At 31.5% G+C, this 20,708-nt stretch overlaps 1 protein-coding gene across 4 annotated transcripts in view; it reads right to left on the reverse strand.

Annotated features, from left to right (window-relative positions):
- The window catches only part of kcc (solute carrier family 12 member kcc), a 279,798-nt gene that overhangs the window by 39,873 nt on the left and 219,217 nt on the right, over positions 1-20,708 (reverse strand). Inside the window, exon 1 of one of the 4 annotated variants that reach the window (XM_089696792.1) lies at positions 18,556-18,753. The exons of the other annotated variants lie outside the window; for them this stretch is intronic. Within the exon in view, the coding sequence (XP_089552918.1) occupies positions 18,556-18,607 (52 nt within the window). The 5' untranslated portion in view covers positions 18,608-18,753. Of the gene's footprint in view, positions 1-18,555; positions 18,754-20,708 lie in introns of those variants that run through there. 4 annotated transcript variants of the gene reach the window in all.

The raw sequence follows: 20,708 nt of genomic DNA on the forward strand, positions 1-20,708 counted from the left end.
ATATTATTTGTAGAATGTTTTAATTAATAGGTAAAATTAATCATTGGCTTTGTAACTTTCAATATTTCTAAAAATTCAATACGTTCGTGCACCGATCAATACAGATATATTTATTTGCATAGAATTCCTAATCCTGTTTGTTTTTGAGCCGTGTGTGATGAAATTTCTTCGAAAATCCTTCTCAAATCAAGTACATATATACAGTGAGATTGCTTTCCGTATTTCTCAGGAATCAAAACTTGAGAGATAGGATAGTTTAAACATGTAGGTACCACGGGCGAAGCCGGGGCGGACCGCTAGTTTAATTATATTATATAGTCAACTACCGTAATGATAAAAGTAAATTTAGTTTGAGTTTGTAAATGGCTGAATATGCATTGAGACAAAGGTCTCATTATAAAATAAATGTTAAAGTGTGATTGATCATTGGAAGTGTCTGCCATGTATCATATAGTTTAATTAAATTAGCACGGTTTAAGCATAGTGTAACATGTCGGTGGCGTACAGCAAACAGCTGACGCTTCCTGCCTCTACTAATTATCCGGCACGTACAAACAGACGCTCGTCACTAAGCTTTAAGGCGTTAGAATAGTTTATTACTTATACCATTTCATATATGGAAGAATTGAGGTACATTATTTAACATATTGGCGTCATCACTACATAGTATAAAACAAAGTCGCTTTCTCTGTCCCTATGTCCCTATGTCCCTTTGTACGCTTAAATCTTTGAAACTACGCAACGGATTATGATGCGGTTTTTGAATAGATAGAGTGATTCAAGAGGAGGGTTTATATCTATAATAACATCCATTAAATAGTGGAGAAGTACTGTTATTTTTGAGGTTTCTAATGTGATGTCGTAAATAATTACATTTTTTCCGCTTACATTGCAAACGCAGGCTGAACCCTACGAGTTTTATCAAAATAATGTACTAAGTATTGTACACATTGAAAAGGTCTACAGAAAAGTCCGCGATGGTATATGTCTATCTCTTATGGGTAACCCACAATAACTTTTTTTGTCATTTACTTTTTACGACAAATAATGGTTAATTTTCGAAGCGATTTTAACCAATACAGCATTAATCCTTAACGAATTAAATACCTTCAATATATTGTTCATTTAATATAGATCTATATGGCCCTTTACACCTTATGATTTAAGTGAATATTTTCGAAGATATTACAGATTTAAAAAAAATTTGGAAAATCCAAAAGTGCACGCCTCATAATTTTTTTTAAATAAATATTTATTAATTATTATTTTTGTTTATTTAATAACAATTAAACCACATCGAATCAGACCCTGAAAAATGAAAGGGTTCTATTCCTGAGCATACTCAAGCGTAAGAGAAAAAAAAAGACTCGATTAGTAAAGTATTTCGGTCGCTATCGTGTTAACAAGAAAAAGGATCCGCACATACAGACACACGGACGTCCAAGACAGAACTTTTTTAAACTGTTTTTTAACTAGTTTAAATAACAAAAATGACATCAAAAATATCATGAACGTTAAAAATAGTGATTTTTCTTAATATGTGTGTGTATGTATTATCTTACAAGTGCAATGTATGATACATAAAGACATTTTAAGTTTGAAAAATCAGATGTTTTGCGCGAAGTGACAGTAGTACCCACCTCAACGCTTCGCTTATGAGGCGTGCAATTGCGGGACGTATCACGTAGCGTTTGCGGCGGTACCGGCCGGCCGCCATTGTACCCGTGCGAAGCCGGGGCGGGTCGCTAGTTTTTAATATTCCGGAATATCTTATATTATGTATATTATTGTAAGATGTTTTAAGCAGTTACGTATTTAAATGCCTTTTAAAATCACAATTTCGTATATGAATATTGATGACGAAATGTTGTTTAAAAATGCAGTTTAATAAGTTCTAATATCATAAATATAAAAGTATAGACGTATTAAGATTTAATATATCCATTTTGCCCATACCTAGCTTTTAAAATAGCTCTTCAATAATATAAACGAGGGAAAATTTCAGCTTTTATGTAGCGGATAGAGCCATTATTTAATACGATTACTAATGCAGTATTTCAATACAGCACTGTTGGATTATGCTATTTTACGCAAAATGGATATAGCTTCCATTAAAATATTCCAGGAAAATCTCATTTAGATATTGTTTGAAGCTGCGCGTAAGTAACAAAATAACTGAACTTTTTGCTGAGTTTTCGGGATTTTTACAAGCTTGTGTGTGTTTATTCTTTACGTTCAAAGGTGTTATTTTAGATGGCACAGAATAATCAAGCTCATCGTAAAATAAAATACGAGGAAAACCTAAATATCACATAAAGCCGTGAATCTTACCCAATAAGTATGAAACCGAAATGAGGATGTCGTTTTTGTTACGAATAAGATATGTTTTTCTTTAGTAGAATTTTATTTAGGTATATATTTTTTGCTAAATCTTGCTATTCCTATGATAATCAAAACAAAAATTAGATTTATGTGATATATGCTATAAATATATTTATTTAGGAGGATGCTCCTGCGTTCATACTATTACTATACTATAACTAGCTCCGCGCTCCGCGGTTTCACCCGCGGGGGAAGCGGAGGCTTCTGTTGGTCTTAGCGTGCTGATATATAGCCTATAAGCCTCTAGCCTCGATGAATGGGCTATCTAACACCGAAAGAATTTTTGAAATCAGACAAGTAGTTCTTGATATTAGCGCGTTCAAAAACAAACCAACTCTTCAGCTTTATGATGTTAAGTATAGATATTAGGATTATTATGGATATGACATAAAGATAGAATATGACATAATACTAATAATAATAATTTAGAATTCCCTTATTTTCCTCCATAGCAAATATTTGAGTATAGTTGGTATGCGTCTCGGCGTTAAATTGGTCATGCTACGAGCTCGTAGCAGCTCTACGCGTTAGCAAAATGTATAAAATAAAGTGACCCACACTTCGACCGTCTTCGAGATACACTGTATCATTAATAAATTTAACGTCGCGTCGTCGAGAAATATAAATTACTTTAGGATGTGAACGAAATAGTTCTTGACACGGAGTTCAAAGCAATTTCTTACAAAAGGATATACTATTATGGACTATCACGCAATCTATAGGTAATGACGGGTAAGATTTTAGAAAACTTTTCTTTCTTAATAATAAGACAGATATAGAAACTATAACAGTGAAGACATTAACATATAATTAGTCTTGTTAATATCACGAGGTTACTTTACTTTATCGATCTGCGATATAAAGTAATGGGTAGTTGATTGCAAAGTAAACTTAATTTTATAATTATGAACAACTAAGTAAATCTCAGATATAACTGAACAAAAACTAAGTAGTTAATAAGAATTTTTGCTGCATTTTAGTATTATAAATTTCTGCATTACGAGGAAGTGAACAATCAGCTTTCCTTTCTTAATGAGTTCAAGGCATTTTTTCCAAGTTAATCGCGTTTAAATGAGTGAGTTGCAGTTCTGATAAGATGTAGACCGAAGCAAAAAAATCCCTAATATTTTGAAAAAAATGTTATTAATGAAAGATTAACTATTAAGGACTAGGGACGATTACATACCAACTTATTACGAAATTTCAAGATTTTCATATTAGCACATTTTCTGCCCTGCACCAAAATTTATAATTTAGAACGTATAATTTTCGCACATCTCGCAAGATTTTAAAATAACATCACGCGATCTATACATAATTAAGGTCAGCATTTTCTCATATTATTATCGAGTAGGTGTTCGTTTCACAAAGCGAAACGTGGATCGGTAAAAGGCACTTCTTTGGTGGTTCAGCATTAGATTAAAATTCTTTTTAACTTTTAAGTATCCATGTTGTAAAGGGCCCTCGTCTTGGGGGACTGGAAATTTGAAGGCATCATCTTGACCTACGAGAGAAAGTCAACGAGACAAAAAAAAAATCAGATGTATTTTCTACATTTTTGTCTTTGTTCGCGCTCGTGTCGATATAAAGGTAATGATAATTATGGATAATTATGTTTGTTTATTATATTAATTTAAGCTTATGAACATATATATAATTATCTTCACAACAAAATCAGTTGATGATAACGTAGATCCTCATAAGAAGGAAACATTGTTTTTCACTTGAATGAGAGACAAACTATAATTGTATTTATATAGGATTTATCACGGTAACTGAATACAGGTTACATAATTTTGTTTACCGCTTTCCCGTGACGTCTAAAAATCTAGACTTTTTCTGTACACTTGATAATTGAAGTGATATCTAAACGAAGTCGTAGGCCGTCACCAGTTTTCACAAACAACGCAAATGAGAGCAAGTTTTTAGTAATGTCAGCGGCGGCGTCACTGTGACCCAAATGTGGGTCGACAATTTCTAAAGCACCTCGACCCTTAGGAGCACCCATTGTCTTCTCATTTTGACGAATTCGATAGTTTATCTTTGAGATTTATTTTTAATTTGACGTGAAATTTGATGTCAATACATATTTTGATAATTTGTAGGTGGCACTGTATTAAATGTTATCTCAAGTGTATTAATAATATTTGAATTCGTTTTGAAATTATTATTATTACTTGACATATAAATAATAGACACAATAATAGATATGTAGCAGGTTAAGTTTGGATACGATCGTAAATTAACACTGGACAAATTCGAATCACGAATTCACTTGAACACAGGCAAATTTAACAGTGAACAATAAACACTCCAACTAAAACAACTGCAGCGTTGACACGATCGAGTTCAAAAGCACTATATTTACCTCCAACATGACTGCAGGAGGTAACCATTAACATCTGGGCGGTTAATGTTTAGTTTTACGAGCGTTTAGCTCGCCCTCCGTAACTACGGCACGTTTATATTTGTCACTAAACAAGACTTACGGCTTGCGTAAACCCATTACAGCGATAATCCTCTTTTGGCTTACCGCTTCTATAATTAGGTAAACACCTTCGGTATAATTGAGTTAACAACGTTGCGTGTATGCGCTAAATCAAGATTTTAATAATTTTGATGCTAATCTCAATTCATCTCGGTTTAATTTGAAGACAGATATTTAAGATAGCATCGTTTGAGCATAAAAGAATACTGATGTTAAAAGTTACATAAAATTTTCGACTCTCCGAAATATCATGGACGTACTTGATGTCGACACGACACGGATAAAATTTATTTCAAAAGTTGACTATTCCAATAATCTGTTGCATAACATTATCTGTATTTTCTCGTGAAAATTTCGCGCTTATAGTTGCCGTTCCGAGCGCTCTGCATATTTTACAACGCCTCGTTTGCGCAGAATATTTGATGGGCACTGCGTTTTATGCGAATTCAAAGGATGAATTTGTAGGCACATGAAAATTGATTCACTTTTAAACTTTTGCTTTGCCCCAGTTTTTCGGATATTGTTTTTATGTTTTAAAAACAAATAAAGTCAATCGACGTTTCTGTTACAGCGAAATTTATAGTTCTATTTTTAAGTTACATTGGATATTTTTGTTACGTAAATAAAAAAAAAATCAAGAGATATGTATACGTTCTACGACGCTTTTATATTTTACGTCTGTAAGTTTAATTGGAGCGTAGAGCGCATATTGTATTTCATAAAAAAACTTGGACTACGAGTATTGGCATTGTTCAATGGACATTTTAATTGACTCAATTTACGATCTTCACGAATATAAACTAAACAAAAATATTTTTATCATGCGGCCTGTATCTGTTCACTGTTTAATTAAATCAAAGCTCTTCAGATTGGAAGTGTTCGGTAGCAAGATGAAATTTGTATCGAATATAATTGCTATCTAAATTTAGCCTGTATAACGTGAATTGGTACAATTTTGCTAGCTCCTGTTTCATAGACGGATTACTTGTGATATATTGATCTTTCCCGGCTCCCACATGGATTGTTGTATCTGGATTTATTGGATTCTATTTTATCTGATAACACAATTTATTCCTTGCTCCGTTCATCTGCTGGATGTTAACCATTATATTATGAATAGAAAATTGATGTGAGGATCGAAAACAGATCGATTGTATGTGAATGAATAAGTACTTTTACATCACATTGTATATGTTCGATTCAAAAGCATATAGAAGTCTTGGAAATAAACAACAGTTTATTTTTGTATGTATGTTTGAAACAACACTTTCAAATGAATAAATTAATAATTTAAGGGCCGATTTTTCAATGCTTGGATAAAACTTATCTGTCCAATAAAGTATTACACGATAATATTAAAATGTCACGTAAACTGTCAAATACGGGCAATTAGAATAAATACGTTTTTAAAATGGTAGTTTTATACATTATTCAACGAATAAGTTTTATCCAAGGATTGAAAAATCAGCCCTTAAAAGAAAAAAGTAAGCCATTTAAAGTTGCTTGTTATGGCTACAACATTATACCAGTAAAAGAAAAAATACATTTTTTTCAACAATACGTCAGCGATAAAATTATACTTTACGTAGCGCCAGGTCTCGCTAATAAGCGTAGGCATAAAAGCCTTATTCCCACAATAGAAAATTTTCCTACGCCTCTTCAAAAATATTCTAATATTCATATGGTGCCTACGTAATTGCAAATCTTACGTCGATATTTTTAGCAAAAATAACACATAGGTACATTAGATGAGTTAATTTTACTTTTGATGGGTTTCTTTCGAGCTTTCATAGACTTAAGTACGTCTTTTGTGTTTAAGACCTTTACTTTATATGTAGTAGTCTACATATAAAGGTTCATTATTAGTCCATATTGACAAATTGGTAACTACTACAATTTATAACTTTAAGAACATGTTTCTTTGTAATTAAGTTTCTAATGATATACATTTAAATATTGAGTAACTAGAGTAGTAAGTAGTTTTACATATACTCTAATACTACGTGAGATTTGTAATCTAACTAATGAACAATAATAGGAAAGTACATCACACACCTTACTGTTAACTAATGGAATCAAACGAATAACAATAACACTAATTAATTAATTTGGATATCCCATATTCATAAATAACTTTAATGAACACAGGCTCAGAGTGGCACCCCTGTGATTCGAGAGGTAATCAGGCCGTAGGATAAATCATTCCTGGGCCTCTGAGAAAAATATTACATTCACAGTTTTATTACTTTACTTTTATAACTAAAGCTATAAAATGAAGTATCATTTTATTGATATTGTTCATTCATACTTTAGTTATAGTTGTGAATATTATAACCTTTATATTTTTACATAATCGTACATTGTGTCGTTCATATTTATATAGTTAAATAGATTAGATAGTAGATTGTGTTTCGTATTTGTATTCAATATTCAATAAAGTCTGCTAATAGTTGTTTTCGTAAAAGTTAGTGATATGGACATAATTCACGAGATAGAATATATTATGTAGTCTAACCGGATCAAGAAGAAGTATGCTTCAAATACAAGAATTATTAGTACTAAAATGTGTCCCATATAATATATAGATCAACGACATAGATAAAGCGTAACCCACGAATCATAAATTACAAATAAGTACACACGAAATTACAAGCCGTCACAGCCACACGAATGTATGACATTACATCGAGACGAGACGAAATATTTTCCTAACAAAACTTGACGCACGCTCGAAGATTACAAGTCTTTTGCCACCACAAAGGAAATTACATGACTCCGACTTGTTCGCAACGCTGTGCTAATATTTGAAGTTATAACTTTGCTGAGTAAAGAACAATTTTCATGAAACATCGCCGCGATAATTATTTTATAGAGTTCATTTCGGTTAGGTGGGCTTAAAAGTACGGATTACTGACGGTGACATTAACTAACTTTAAATTAATTGAGTAGTTTTTAGACATTTGTCTATTGTTTTTTAAGTACATACACATAAACACATACGTACATTTTTCTACAAACTGATTTATAAAACATGTGCTAATTATTTATATACTTGCAGATGTTATCCAACCTCAAAGAAGACTGGATCTAAATGGTATTAATGGAAAAATGTTTTGGCCCCACTACCTGGTTAATATATACCGAAGATAAATAGCTGTGTAAATGTTTTAGTAGTAATAAAGTACGTTACAGCTTTATAAGGACTTATTAACAATACATACCTACAAAATATATTTAATGTTTCTAATAAGAATGGATGATAACGTTCGAATCGAAAGTTTAAAAAAGTTTGAACTTCGAGTATACCAAAAATGTTTATTGTGCATAGAGATAAGTAGATATACATGTAAAATATAGTTAAATACATATAATACAGATAAACTTTTCAGGTCACCATATTCGAAAAGTCATGGCGTAACGTAACCCGGGACATATATCTCTGACTTTGTAAAGTGAGACCTCCCAAGCGGCCATGTTATTTAACACACTCCCGACTCTTGAGAATACAACATCTTAGTACTCGTTTTTGTTACAACCTTAACGTTACGTGTTACAAGGGCCTTGTCCCTTTGAAATTTTGAACGAAAAATTGTATTGACTCTGTTTGTTAAGACCTTTCACTGAGAGAATAATAGATGTATAAAATTCATTAAAACACGTCAGATACAACACAAATTGATTGTTGTTTACAACGCTTGTTTATTATTATTTGATTGATATTGATTTTTTCTTTGCGTCATTACGAAATTCAGAAGTTTCAAATGAAAAATTAAATCTTACACTATGATAGTTATTTTTGTATGTTTAAAGAAATCGTATTTTAAGAAAGGTAAATTAACTTAGCATGATATAGCACTCTTCAAGATACTAGGGCGGAATGAGAGGCTCATCGGCGATAAGATCCGTTGCTATGGAAACCATCTTTTGATTCAGAATACAGCACGCAGCTCGTGTTTAAGTGTTAATAGAATGACACTTGTGTACAGTGCAGTTGTTATTGTTAATATTGGCTTATTAATTAATTAGTTTAGTGTGTTTTATATATTATTGCTTATTTATCTGTCTATAAATAATGCTTCCGATTTTTAAAGAACTTTGACGTAGATAATGGAGATACTGGTGATTTGTATTAAGAAATGGCTAAGGAGCCAATGTCAAGAATATGTGCGCTTATTTACGATCCCTTTTTGACTTGACTTATGGGAGGAAATTTGTATGGTGAACAATTTTGGCACAGTAATGAAAGTCCACGCGAGCGTAGCTTTGGAGGAAAAGATAACAAAGATAGTATGAATTTGCATATACATATAAATCTTTTATTAATCTTTGATTAAACCACTATTAACTGAAGTATTGTTCAGTAAGGATTAATCATGCATGGTAGATGTGATAGCTTAAACGTGGTAACTATTATCTTATCTCCGCAATATCTTTTAAACCTTTGTTTATATTTAAATCCTTCTCACAATTAAATAACAAGCGTCGCCTTTACTAAGAAAATAAAGTCTTTTCTAGTGTCAAACGGAAATGTGCTCATTATAATACCATTTGCTACGAACCTAATTTTAATAAATTGAAAGTTTTCGAATCTGCACCTTCTTTTCGTTCCTGACGAGCGGTGACAAAATTTTATGTTTCCGCTACGAATCGTTTTCAATTTTAGTTCAATAAAAAGATATTGTTGAAAAGCACATTTTATGTCCCTTTCCTACAGACATCAGGAAGGCAATGGGATGTTTATAGGCAGTATTTCAAAGAAACATCATAAAAGAAATGAACTTTTAATGACTACGGATGTAGAAGACAGGCGATCAAATTGTGTATAATGGACGATTGTGAATTATCAAGATAACTTTGAGGTACCTACATATTTATAAATTAACTAGCGTTTGTTTAATAAGAAAACATAGATATATATGTCACTGATAGTTGAAATGAAATGATCATAAAGAAGCTGGCTCTGGAAAATAGTAACTTGAGAAATCATTTAATTAAAGATCCTAATGCTAATGATTTATTCCTGACTCTTAATTTTTCGTCTAATTCTTAGTCCGCTTATACAATTTTAATATTTGCTAACGTAAAACAAAGCGGGTCGTTAGAGTGTTTTCAAAGAGCCCAACTTGTTCAAAAATAATTGTCCTTTAGAAAGAGGGACAGGGCCATCAGCTGGCGCCATTATTCAGACCTTTTGTATACATCTTTATTAAGGACCAAATAAAATACAGCTGGAATTTAGCCAAAGTTGATGTAAAGGGCATTTTAAAACTAAAAGCAAAAAGTGATACTTAAAAATAATTGGAGAGTCTATTTCTTCACCTTTGTGAGAGAATATTAAGGAGTATAGCCAATATAATTGAAGGTTTATGTCATAGGTTCGCTAAATATATTTTGCGTAAAAAACTAACTTTTCATTTAAAATCACTGGCTTATAAATGAAAACATTGTGGATTATAGAAACTGAATCTGCGAATTACATGTGAGGCTGTCTAGATAGGTCTATCTATCTAGATAGGCTGTCTAGGGACTCATGAATGAGGTCTGGATAAAAGCGGATTAAACCCCATCTCGCTCTAATCTGGCTTAGAGGTGTATTAAAGCAAATTATAGGATTTCCTATGCTCTGTGGACATTTATTTTTCAAAATGTTTAGCCGTCTACCTTTGAATATGCTTAATGTTCACCGTAAAGGTATATTTATAACTTGTGTTTACATGTAGCTTACATGATTACATTGATTCTTTTATCATCAAAATAGGACCTCATTTGTAGATAAAGGAGATTGTGAAATAAAATGCACATATTCATTTTTAATTTCAATATTATTTTCAATTATTCATCAAAGTGGAGAAAATAATACCCGTTATTTACAATTATTTGCTGTAAAATGACAAATTGTTAAGCTCACGTAAAATTGTAGAGGTATATCTAGGTAAAATAAATGATTTGTAAAATGTAGAACGTTCCATTTTATGCTTGTTATAGTAGTTATCACAAATATGCGTATGTGATGTTATATTTAATAGTTGGTTTATTTATTTTAACGAGGAGCGGGCCAACGAGATCGTGGTTCAAATTATTAAAATTGAGAAGCTCAGGAGAATCAAGAAACACATACAAATACAATTCAACACAATTCTAAAATTGTTTTGCAGACAAATACTTGAAGGAAAGTAGATAATAATAAATGATCAAACATACGAAGATCCTCACGAATAAGAAGATAAACTCTTCATCAATCTTCTCCCTTAACATACCTGTAACAAACAAAATATTTATTAGAAATTATAATAATATTCCTTATTGAATACATTTTTTTTGAGGAATGTTTTTGTATCAAAATGTGGTAATTAAATTATATTGATAATAATTAATATTTATCATTCTTCGTTTATACATTTTTTTGAAGTAATATTATAAATTGAACCATATAAAAACTAACCATACCTATTTATTATAGACACCATGAAGTCATTAATGATTAACGGCTGTAGTAAAATTTACTCATTACCAGCTAAGCTATCTAAAGGGACATTGTTCTTTCAGCAGCAAAAATACAGTTCTATTGTTAAAAAGTTATTCATTAATTTATTTTTAATATTATCTTCACGAGAACCAAGCATTCAAAACATATTTCAAAATAACACATTATGCCATTCAATTTTTACATGACATATTCAGTACTTGTAAAGAAGTCGCTCTAAGTAAAAAGTTCGTGGGTTCAGTTTCTTCGATAATACTTTATAAGCTGGATCAAATGAGTAGTTGATAAGATGTTTGGGCTCTATACGTGAATCTCGAAAGTTCTGTAATTGTGTTTAAAACTCAAGCTTTCGGTGGCATAGTTCACTACTAACTACCAGAAACTTCTATTTAATCACAACATAACTAGGTGTGCTATAGAAATAGAATATAGGATGAAAACTTTAGAAGGCGTTCTGGAGTTTTGAACTTTAGAAGTAGATAGATGGTTTACCCATTCATACTGGAGCGTGAATAATCGTCGTAGAGCAAAAAGTTCATTTTACAGAACTATTTGTTCATAGTATTTTATACTTAGTAAATTTTATTTCCAGAATTCACAGGCAAGGTAAACATTAAGAATATTAAGAAAATACTATTAAAAACGAAAATCTTACTAAAATATTTACGCTGGAGTCTGGTTTTTAATAAACATTCTCACCTTTAGCGATCACGATTCCGTATTTTCAGCTTTTAATTTTGCTAAAATAACAGTATGATCAACGAACATAATATGATTAATTGATATATGGATAACATTTTCTGATGTTACTCCACATATCATTTATCTGGTGAATATTTTGTACTTGTTTTCTGCACCTCTTGACGGATTTTTTGATACATCAAATAAATGAATAATGCTAATATAATATCTTAAACATACAGATACTGTAATAAATCGCGCAGAAAATAAAAAAAACTTTATTTTTGAATATTACATTGCTTTTCCTGTATAGATTTCCAATAGATATTTAGAATTGGGTTGCCAAATTAATTTTTAAAAATAATACCGAAACGTGTTGCCGTGAACATAAAAATTTAGGGTCTTCATTTGCATTTGTATTAAAAATCCAATCTGATAGCTGACATTTTATGTAAATATTCCATTTATAGAGATGGTGGTGCGATAACTTGAGTTCCAATGACGTGTTCAAATTTCAGTTTTTACTTTCATTGCATTAGATTAAGGTTTGAATTTAATTAATTGCTAAAGGGATTTAATAAGATAGATCTAAGTATTTAAATTTATTTTACATAAAAAATCATTAACACATTAACCCGGTTAATTACTCAGCACTATTTTTACAGTAACGCGATTGAACGAGAGCAATGATAACCGGAACGCACACCTAGTGCGTTCAGGGGTTTGTGTGATGACGTCACTGGGAGGGAGATGGCCTGTTATCATATTGGAGCGCCGGAGAGGGACAGAATATAGGCCAAGCACCGACCTACCTTCGGCTAGTGTGGCCCGTCGAGGCGCCGACGTCAACGCGGTAATAAGGTCGCGAAAAATGCCCCTCAAATTATGCATCAATGGTTTTATTTTATGCATTAACACGTTCGCGGACAGTACTGGTATACAGGTTGCAGCTACTGAGACACTACTTTTTTTCATACATTGCCCAGGGGCGTAGTGTTACAACACATGGTTAAAAAACCATATGATATGACAGAACGGATATAGGCGTAAACGTCGTAAGTACTCAGCGTCAGATTCATAGTCACCATCATCAGCAAATGGGTATGGACTCGATTCAGGGGTAGACGCTGCATCAAACAGGTCTTGAAGACGTTTTTGTTCTTTTTCGAACAAGTCTCGAGACGCCATTTGCAAAAATATTCATTACAAATTTAGTTCAACAAAATCGTGTTCACAACAAACAATAGCAACATAAATATGTTGTTTACATAAGCAACTAGACTTGAATTAGTACATCCAGTATGAGTAAAACAATTAAATTACGTTGGAAACAAAATACTCACTTTCTAAACAAAAATTCACACGCGGCACGCGGGATCACCGCAGCGGCGCAGTACTCGACTAACCGTATGCAAACATGACGCCCACGGGCGTAGTGTGCGCGGGGAGAGGCGTAAAAAAATATGAATGTATGCGTGGAAGTACCTTCCTTTGACGAATTTTTGTAAATAATGCAGTGACAGTACAAAAGTCGTAATTATACCTGTGATGACAGTACAACATGCCGTTCTTTATGATAGTATGAAAAATCGCTCGTCGTTTGGCGTACTGATTTTATGCAAGTAAAAACTGATACGTCGACAGACGTACTGTCGTATCACTTTTAGCTGTCTAGACGCCAGTGGTCGTTACTGTCCGCGAACGTGTTAAACTCCAGTCACTAATAAAATAACGAGCCATGAATAGATGTCTTTCAGCGGGTATCTTTTCAGATCTGTTTAACGTGGTTAACGGTTTCGTGGTCTTGAATAAGCTTTGCAGCTTTGAAACGTAATTAATACAGCGAATCTAATGCTGCATTATAGCACAAATATAGCTTGATTCTAATACTAGAATAATTGACAAAGCTATATATCCTACTAGGTTTCCGCCCGCGGCTTCGCCCGCGCAGTCAAAGAAAAACCCGCATAGTTCCCGTTCCCGTGGGATTTCCGGGATTGCGTCATTGTCCCGGGATAAAAAGTAGCCTATGTCCTTTCTCGGGTATCAATATATCTCCATACCAAATTTCATGAAAATTGGTTCAGTAGTTTAGGCGTGATTGAGTAACAGACAGACAGACGCATTTATAATATTAGTATGGATATAGACAGATTCTAATTTTAATAATCAATTTAGGATATTATCCCCTTTGTAAATGATGGAAATTTTGGCAAATAGGTAAACAATACTGATGTTTATAATTAAATGATACAGATTATAAACTGGTAGGTAAGTGCTTCACTTCATTATTATTAATAACAGTTTCTCTGAGATTTTACGGGTAAAGATCATGATAATCTCGGTGTATTGTTGAAAAGCGGGCTATTTTCGGAGGCGCAATACAGAACATCACGCGAGGGCCATAGAGGCAAGTGAATGCCACCATCCCGCTATAAAGAGAAAACGTATTGTGTATTTTTTACCCAATACATACTTATATTATTTGTGATTTTACATGTATTTATTAAATGATTTGATTTTATGATGATTAAGGTCTTCTGGTTTGGTTTTTTAATAAGGGTTGACTTTCAAATTATATCCAAGTAAAATAATGTTTAATGTTATATTTAAATAGATAGTCATTTGGAGTTGAAGCATCTTAGACCTTAGTGGATTCATATAAACGGACTAAAACTTTACGTGTAAAAAGAAATCCTGTAAGATTTTTTAATAACATTGTTTTTAAAATGTGTTTATTTCTAAGTGGTACTTATGAAAATGGCATTTAAATCTAAATTGCATCTCTCATCAACGCTCTCGGGAACAAACGAGCCATTTATTTACCGTAGGGTTAAGTTGATCATTAACCCTCTGGCTAAGGGTGCCTTTTTATGGCTCACTAAGGTCCTTCTTACCCTGGCTGGCTATAGCTCTATTAGAAATAATTGGAAGGACTATGCGTAAACAATTTTTTGCACAGCTTTTTCTAGTTTATGAAAATATAGATGATTCAAATTCGGATTGAGAATATGGTATGATTGGAGGAAAAAGGAGTTTAACAATTTTAGTGTTAGTAAGAAAAAATAAATTTTAATAATTTATTAATTCTGTAAAAACGTTAGATTTAATTAATTATTACGTTAAAACAATAAGAAACACTGAAAGCTGTAATAAGAAAATAATATTTAATAATTACCTACTAAACTAATCATAAAAACATTAACTGTTATCGTTCAAAGAGTAAAACAAATAAATGTTACACATTCGATAAATAAAGGGATCTTTTTGGATATAAATCAGTGATTTAATCAATAGTAAATATTTTGATAAAAAAAATTGTCCCCATTAACTTGTACCAAGGAAATGTAAGTATGACGTAAAAAGCGTATTAAAGTTAATTAACATTTTGTAACGAATATTCATTATTTTAATTAAAAGTGTCGATTACCTCAGGGACCACCAGGCAAGTAAGATCGTATATTATGCCAACGTTATACAACCATATAGTATAACTGTGGGAAAAGTATATACTTTTTAACGTTTAATACCAACAATTTCCTATAAATATACTTAATGACACCGACACAAAAGCTTTGTGTCGTCACTCGAGGCCGGTAATGAAACTGCGGCTTACAAAAGTTTGATTTAAGAGGCCGTATCGCTTTTTAGAGTGATTTTGACTTGTTTCTTTAATTCTTTAGGAGCTCGTTTAAAAAAACTAACTACTATGTTTTATGAAAGTAATGGTATAATTTAAAATTCTCTAGAATATTCGATTATATAGATCTGCCGTAACAACGTTTGCGCTCCCGTATATAATCGAAAATTCTAGAGAACTTTAAATTATTCCATTTCTTTCATAAAACATATAATATGTATTTTTTTTATTGCAAATTTTTAAGCATTAACCTATCATTTAGTGTGTATTTTTTATTTTTTTTTAACTCTGTTGTAAGAACTAGAAACTCGACGCCATATACGCATAAAATTTCATCAAAGTAAGGCTTTTTTAACTTAGATTTTCTTTGAATTTTTCAATAAAAGTACTTAAATTGCCTTAATTGCCAAAGACACGAACGTCCCGCATGGAAAAAATTGAAACACGTCTCAGGTTATTGGCTATTAAACAAACTGGACAATGAATATCAATAAATTGTCTCGAACGTATTTTAGATATTGAATGAATCTTTAATTTAAGATATCATCACACACTGTTACTAATTTAGTTTTGTTAAACGAGCTTCTAAAGAATTACAGAAACAAGTCAAAATCACTCTAAAATCGATACGGACTCTTAAATTTTAAACAATATTAGCACAGTTGACAGTATATACGTACATACAGTTAGGAAACTAAGCCCCTGCGATGAAATTATGACATAAGCACTATTATAGCTATAGGGCTGTTACCTTTTTGATATTTAACCGACTTCAAAAATAAAGGAGGAGGTTATCAATTCGGCCTGTATATTTCTGTTTGTTTTTTTTTCACAGATGATTTTGTGGTAATTTTGAGATTAAAACCCGTTAAAATACAAAAATGGTGTAGCCTAAATATGAATTTACAAGAAGAAACAATCCGAATAAATATACCTACCTTGTAAAAGTAAATACGTTTTTTTCAGTGCTATATTTCGAAATCTTGTCTTGTTATGGACGCCGAAGGCTATTTAATGTAGGTACCTAAATTATTTATAATGCTTAATATTTGTATTATATACATAATATTATATTCAATAATTATTTTAAACCAGAATTTACAATACTTGTATGTAGGTATACCTACTAAATTATTTTTAAAACGATAAATAAAATTAAATTAAAAAACACAAAATATGCAAAAATAAATTAAAATTATTATTATACGAGCATAGAACCTCCACCTTTTTGTTTTAGATGAAAAAGAAAATAGTTTGACAGGCTTAGTGCTTGACAAAGTGGTCACGTATCGATAAAAATACCATAATTATAATATATCTTTTTCTTCCCTAATATTTACGTAATTATGCACATAAATTTAAACAAGATTTTTTTAAGGTTTCCATTTTTTTAGATTTTTGTGCTCTTCTAGATTGCGTCAAAAATAGATGCGATCTTTAAACAGACTGGACTCCTAATAGTGACTATTTGTAGCTATCATTTTGGTAGAAAATATGTCAACATAATTTAAAACTCATGCTGCCATATCTATAGAAATTAAAAAATAGTCTCTTTTTAACTTGAAGTCAGATACGGTATTTACAAATATATTTATTGAAAGGGCTACAAACTGAAACAATCGATATTTATTTAATGTGAATTGTATCATTGACATCACTTTTTTTCACTTTACAAACTTTTTTCTATTGTATTTAACTTTTTTCTATTCTATACTATGTATCTTTGTCATTCAAAATCTGTGGATGTGTCACCCGCTACTATCGATCCCCCTCAATACCCTCGTAAACATGCTTGATGGGGGGGGAGCCATTTCGAACATTTTGTATGAAGTTTCCTTACTGTATGTATCTGTATATTGTGATATTAGTGTGGTGACGGAAAATTAAGCTGTTATAAACGCGAGCGTTAAGCCACGGCATTGGACGAAGAAATATTAAAGCTCGTTTCCGAAAATTGCAATAGGAATATTATGAGTTAGTTAGCTAGAACAATAAATTTGATAATTTCGGATAAGATAATAAATTAACCGTTTTTGATATTGCTATAAACGTTTTATTGCATTTTTTATTGTATTCAAACGTAATCTTTGTAATTTATTTAATTTATTGAAATAATATTAAATGATTATACCTTTCAAAACAGAGTATTCATCATAATACTAATGAGTTTAAATTAATACTCCCTTTTATGTGCTTTTATATATATTATATATTATGTTGTATTTAAATTCACAGAAAAGTTTGGAATATTTTTGTTATAAAATTATAATTAACAGCACTATTTTCCCGCTGTACGTGTATAGGTATGACAACTTCCCTACTTTTTAGTATTAAACACTACACAAAAAAATATGAACGGCTCACAAAACCAACCTCTCATAAGAGCCGCCTCAGAAGCCCCGCCATCCTTATCTTGTCCCGATAACAATCTCATTTCACTTTAAGTTACCACCAAATTCTAATCCTATCAATTCAAATGTATACTGTTCGTCTCGATTATATTAATATCTTATTTATACAAGTAAATGTAGGTTATCCTTTGGTTATCGCCGAGCATGTGACTGATAACTGTCGGTAAACAAAAAAGACTTTCGGTTAATAGATTCTCTGAGAAAAATAGTGAAATTTGTCCTATTCAAATCTTTGTGAAATATTGACAATTGTAACGACTGGAGTTGTAAAATAATAAAACCAAGAGAATTTTTGCCATATAAACCAAGAAATACGGTAAACAAAATTGATCAATACATTAAGAGTTAATTAATAAATTAGAAGACTTACTAATATAAGTTATATAATTCTTTATTCTTAATATAATTAATAAACACTACCTGAAGCAACCATCATACTTTTAAAATAAAAAAAGGCTGTTTGTTTTACCTTCATTCAAAATCGATATATATTCTCTCGAGCGATCCAAACTCCGTTGCATATCTTCTTGTTTTTATACGTTTCCTTTGTCGAATAATGATTATAAATTGAAGGAAACCAAGGCCACTGAACTACACTTACACACTTAGGATAATCGAAAAATTAACACTTTAAATATACTTAAAGTAAAAACACTCAATATGATTGCGCGGACGTGGAATTTCATCGCTTCATTTCATTACACTATATCAGTAAATAAGAAACTCCTTATACTCATTTATGCATAGGATAATAACACTATTATTATAAAGTTAAACACTTGTCTGACTGTTCCTTGATAAGTGTACCAACTTTATAATACCACTTAATTTCGTCTCGCCGTACTTATATTTGTTTTTAAATGCGATAAAATCTTATTTACGTTTTGCAGTATTTATGAATTTGTTATACCTACAAATATTAGTAAAGATTGTAACTGTTGAAAATATATGCACAAATATGATAAATCAATAATTAAATTTATACTAATGTATAGTTCAAAAAAGGATAACATTTTAATGTAGAGCCAGCGAGCAAGTTTCAATTACTGTTAATAATATTTCACAAAGAGTCTTAGTTCAGTAAACTCCGTTATCTTAACAATGAATAGGTTTTATATCGCGTGTATTTTATAACTATGACTAATTCATGCTTTACTATTGTTTGTCCTTTGAATTCTTTATTGCGTATAATTCATGTTTTTATTTGTTTAGGGTTTTATTTAGGACGCTAGTAAATAAGAGGTAGGTACATAATATGGACGTAGTAGTTGTAAAAAAGATTTTGTTTTATTATTTGACTGATGCAAGGCATGACGCAAGTATGTTGTTATATATTATTATCGTCTGTAGTATAAAAACGTATTATCATCATTATATAAGTACAATCACCTGTGATGTACAAATGTTTGTTTGCATGTTTGATTTGTTTTATTTTTTGAATGACCCGTATTTAACTGTTCCTTAGAATTAAAAACAGTCTCTTAAATATATCAAAATACTAGCTTTCCGCCCGCGGCTTCGCCCGCGTTTTCAGAGAAAACCCCGCATAGTTCCCTTTCCCGTGGGATTTCCGGGATAAAACCAATCCTATCTCTCAAGTTGGATCGAACTGCACATGGTGTGCGAATTTTATTATAATCGGTTAAGTGGTTTAGGAGTCCATTGAGGACAAACATTGTGACACGAGATTTGTATATATTAAGAAGAATATGCTATTAAAATAATTATTAATCGTTTTATTCACATAGCGCCATTTTTAAAAACTGAATTTAATCTATACTTTCTACTCCGGAAGGTAGTCCATCTTCGAGGGTACGTGGTGCGAGGCCAGCAAGCAGCCAGCGGCGCATCCCAGGGCAGAAATCTTCAGTCATTTGAAAATGCATTATAATTCCATTTGCTAATAGATTATGGAAATAATGTCAAATAAATGATACCACAATTTCAGTTTCTTTTTATAGAACGTCACTTTTTTCAATTTGACAATAGTTAAATCTAATAAAGTAATATTCTTTTCGACAGCAACATTAAAAGCAATTTCTTCCAGATGTTTCTAGCAATTGATGATTGTGAATTCAGAATCCATAAATTAAGTTGAAAATTTTCCTATCCCAACGTTTTTATGGAATGTTCCATAAAAAACATATTTACGACGTTTTGTTCAATGGATGTTTGCCAACTTTCTTAATCTTATACTGGTAACTTGATAGTGACCTTCAGAAGGGAGTTGGGAAATATATTTGATTTAAGATAAGTGCCGAGTCTGATATTGTCGACGTATAAAGTAATGTACTGACGAAATGTTAGCACACAGTATTTGTAAGTATGTGTTCTCAATCTGTATTTCAATATTCTATACGAAATATACATAACACACGAATTGTGTTACCTATATGTTAAAGTATGGTAAGGTTATGTTAAATAGATTTATTATTGGAATATTTATAGGTCTTATATTTATAAAATATGATGTTTGCCATACCATCATAGAAAGGTAGAGGTACAATTTCATCTCCTAACGTGCTTATTAAAATCTTCCTTTTATCACATTTTCCATTACCTAGTAGCATTTTTAACGTCAATAAGAAATCAAATTAAAATCTAAAACAGACATGAGTTGAA

The sequence above is a fragment of the Colias philodice genome, chromosome 6 (assembly GCF_061535455.1).
Source record: "Colias philodice isolate Cphi_HAF_F1 chromosome 6, ilColPhil1 Martin Lab GWU primary, whole genome shotgun sequence".
Taxonomy (NCBI): Eukaryota; Metazoa; Arthropoda; class Insecta; order Lepidoptera; family Pieridae; genus Colias; species Colias philodice.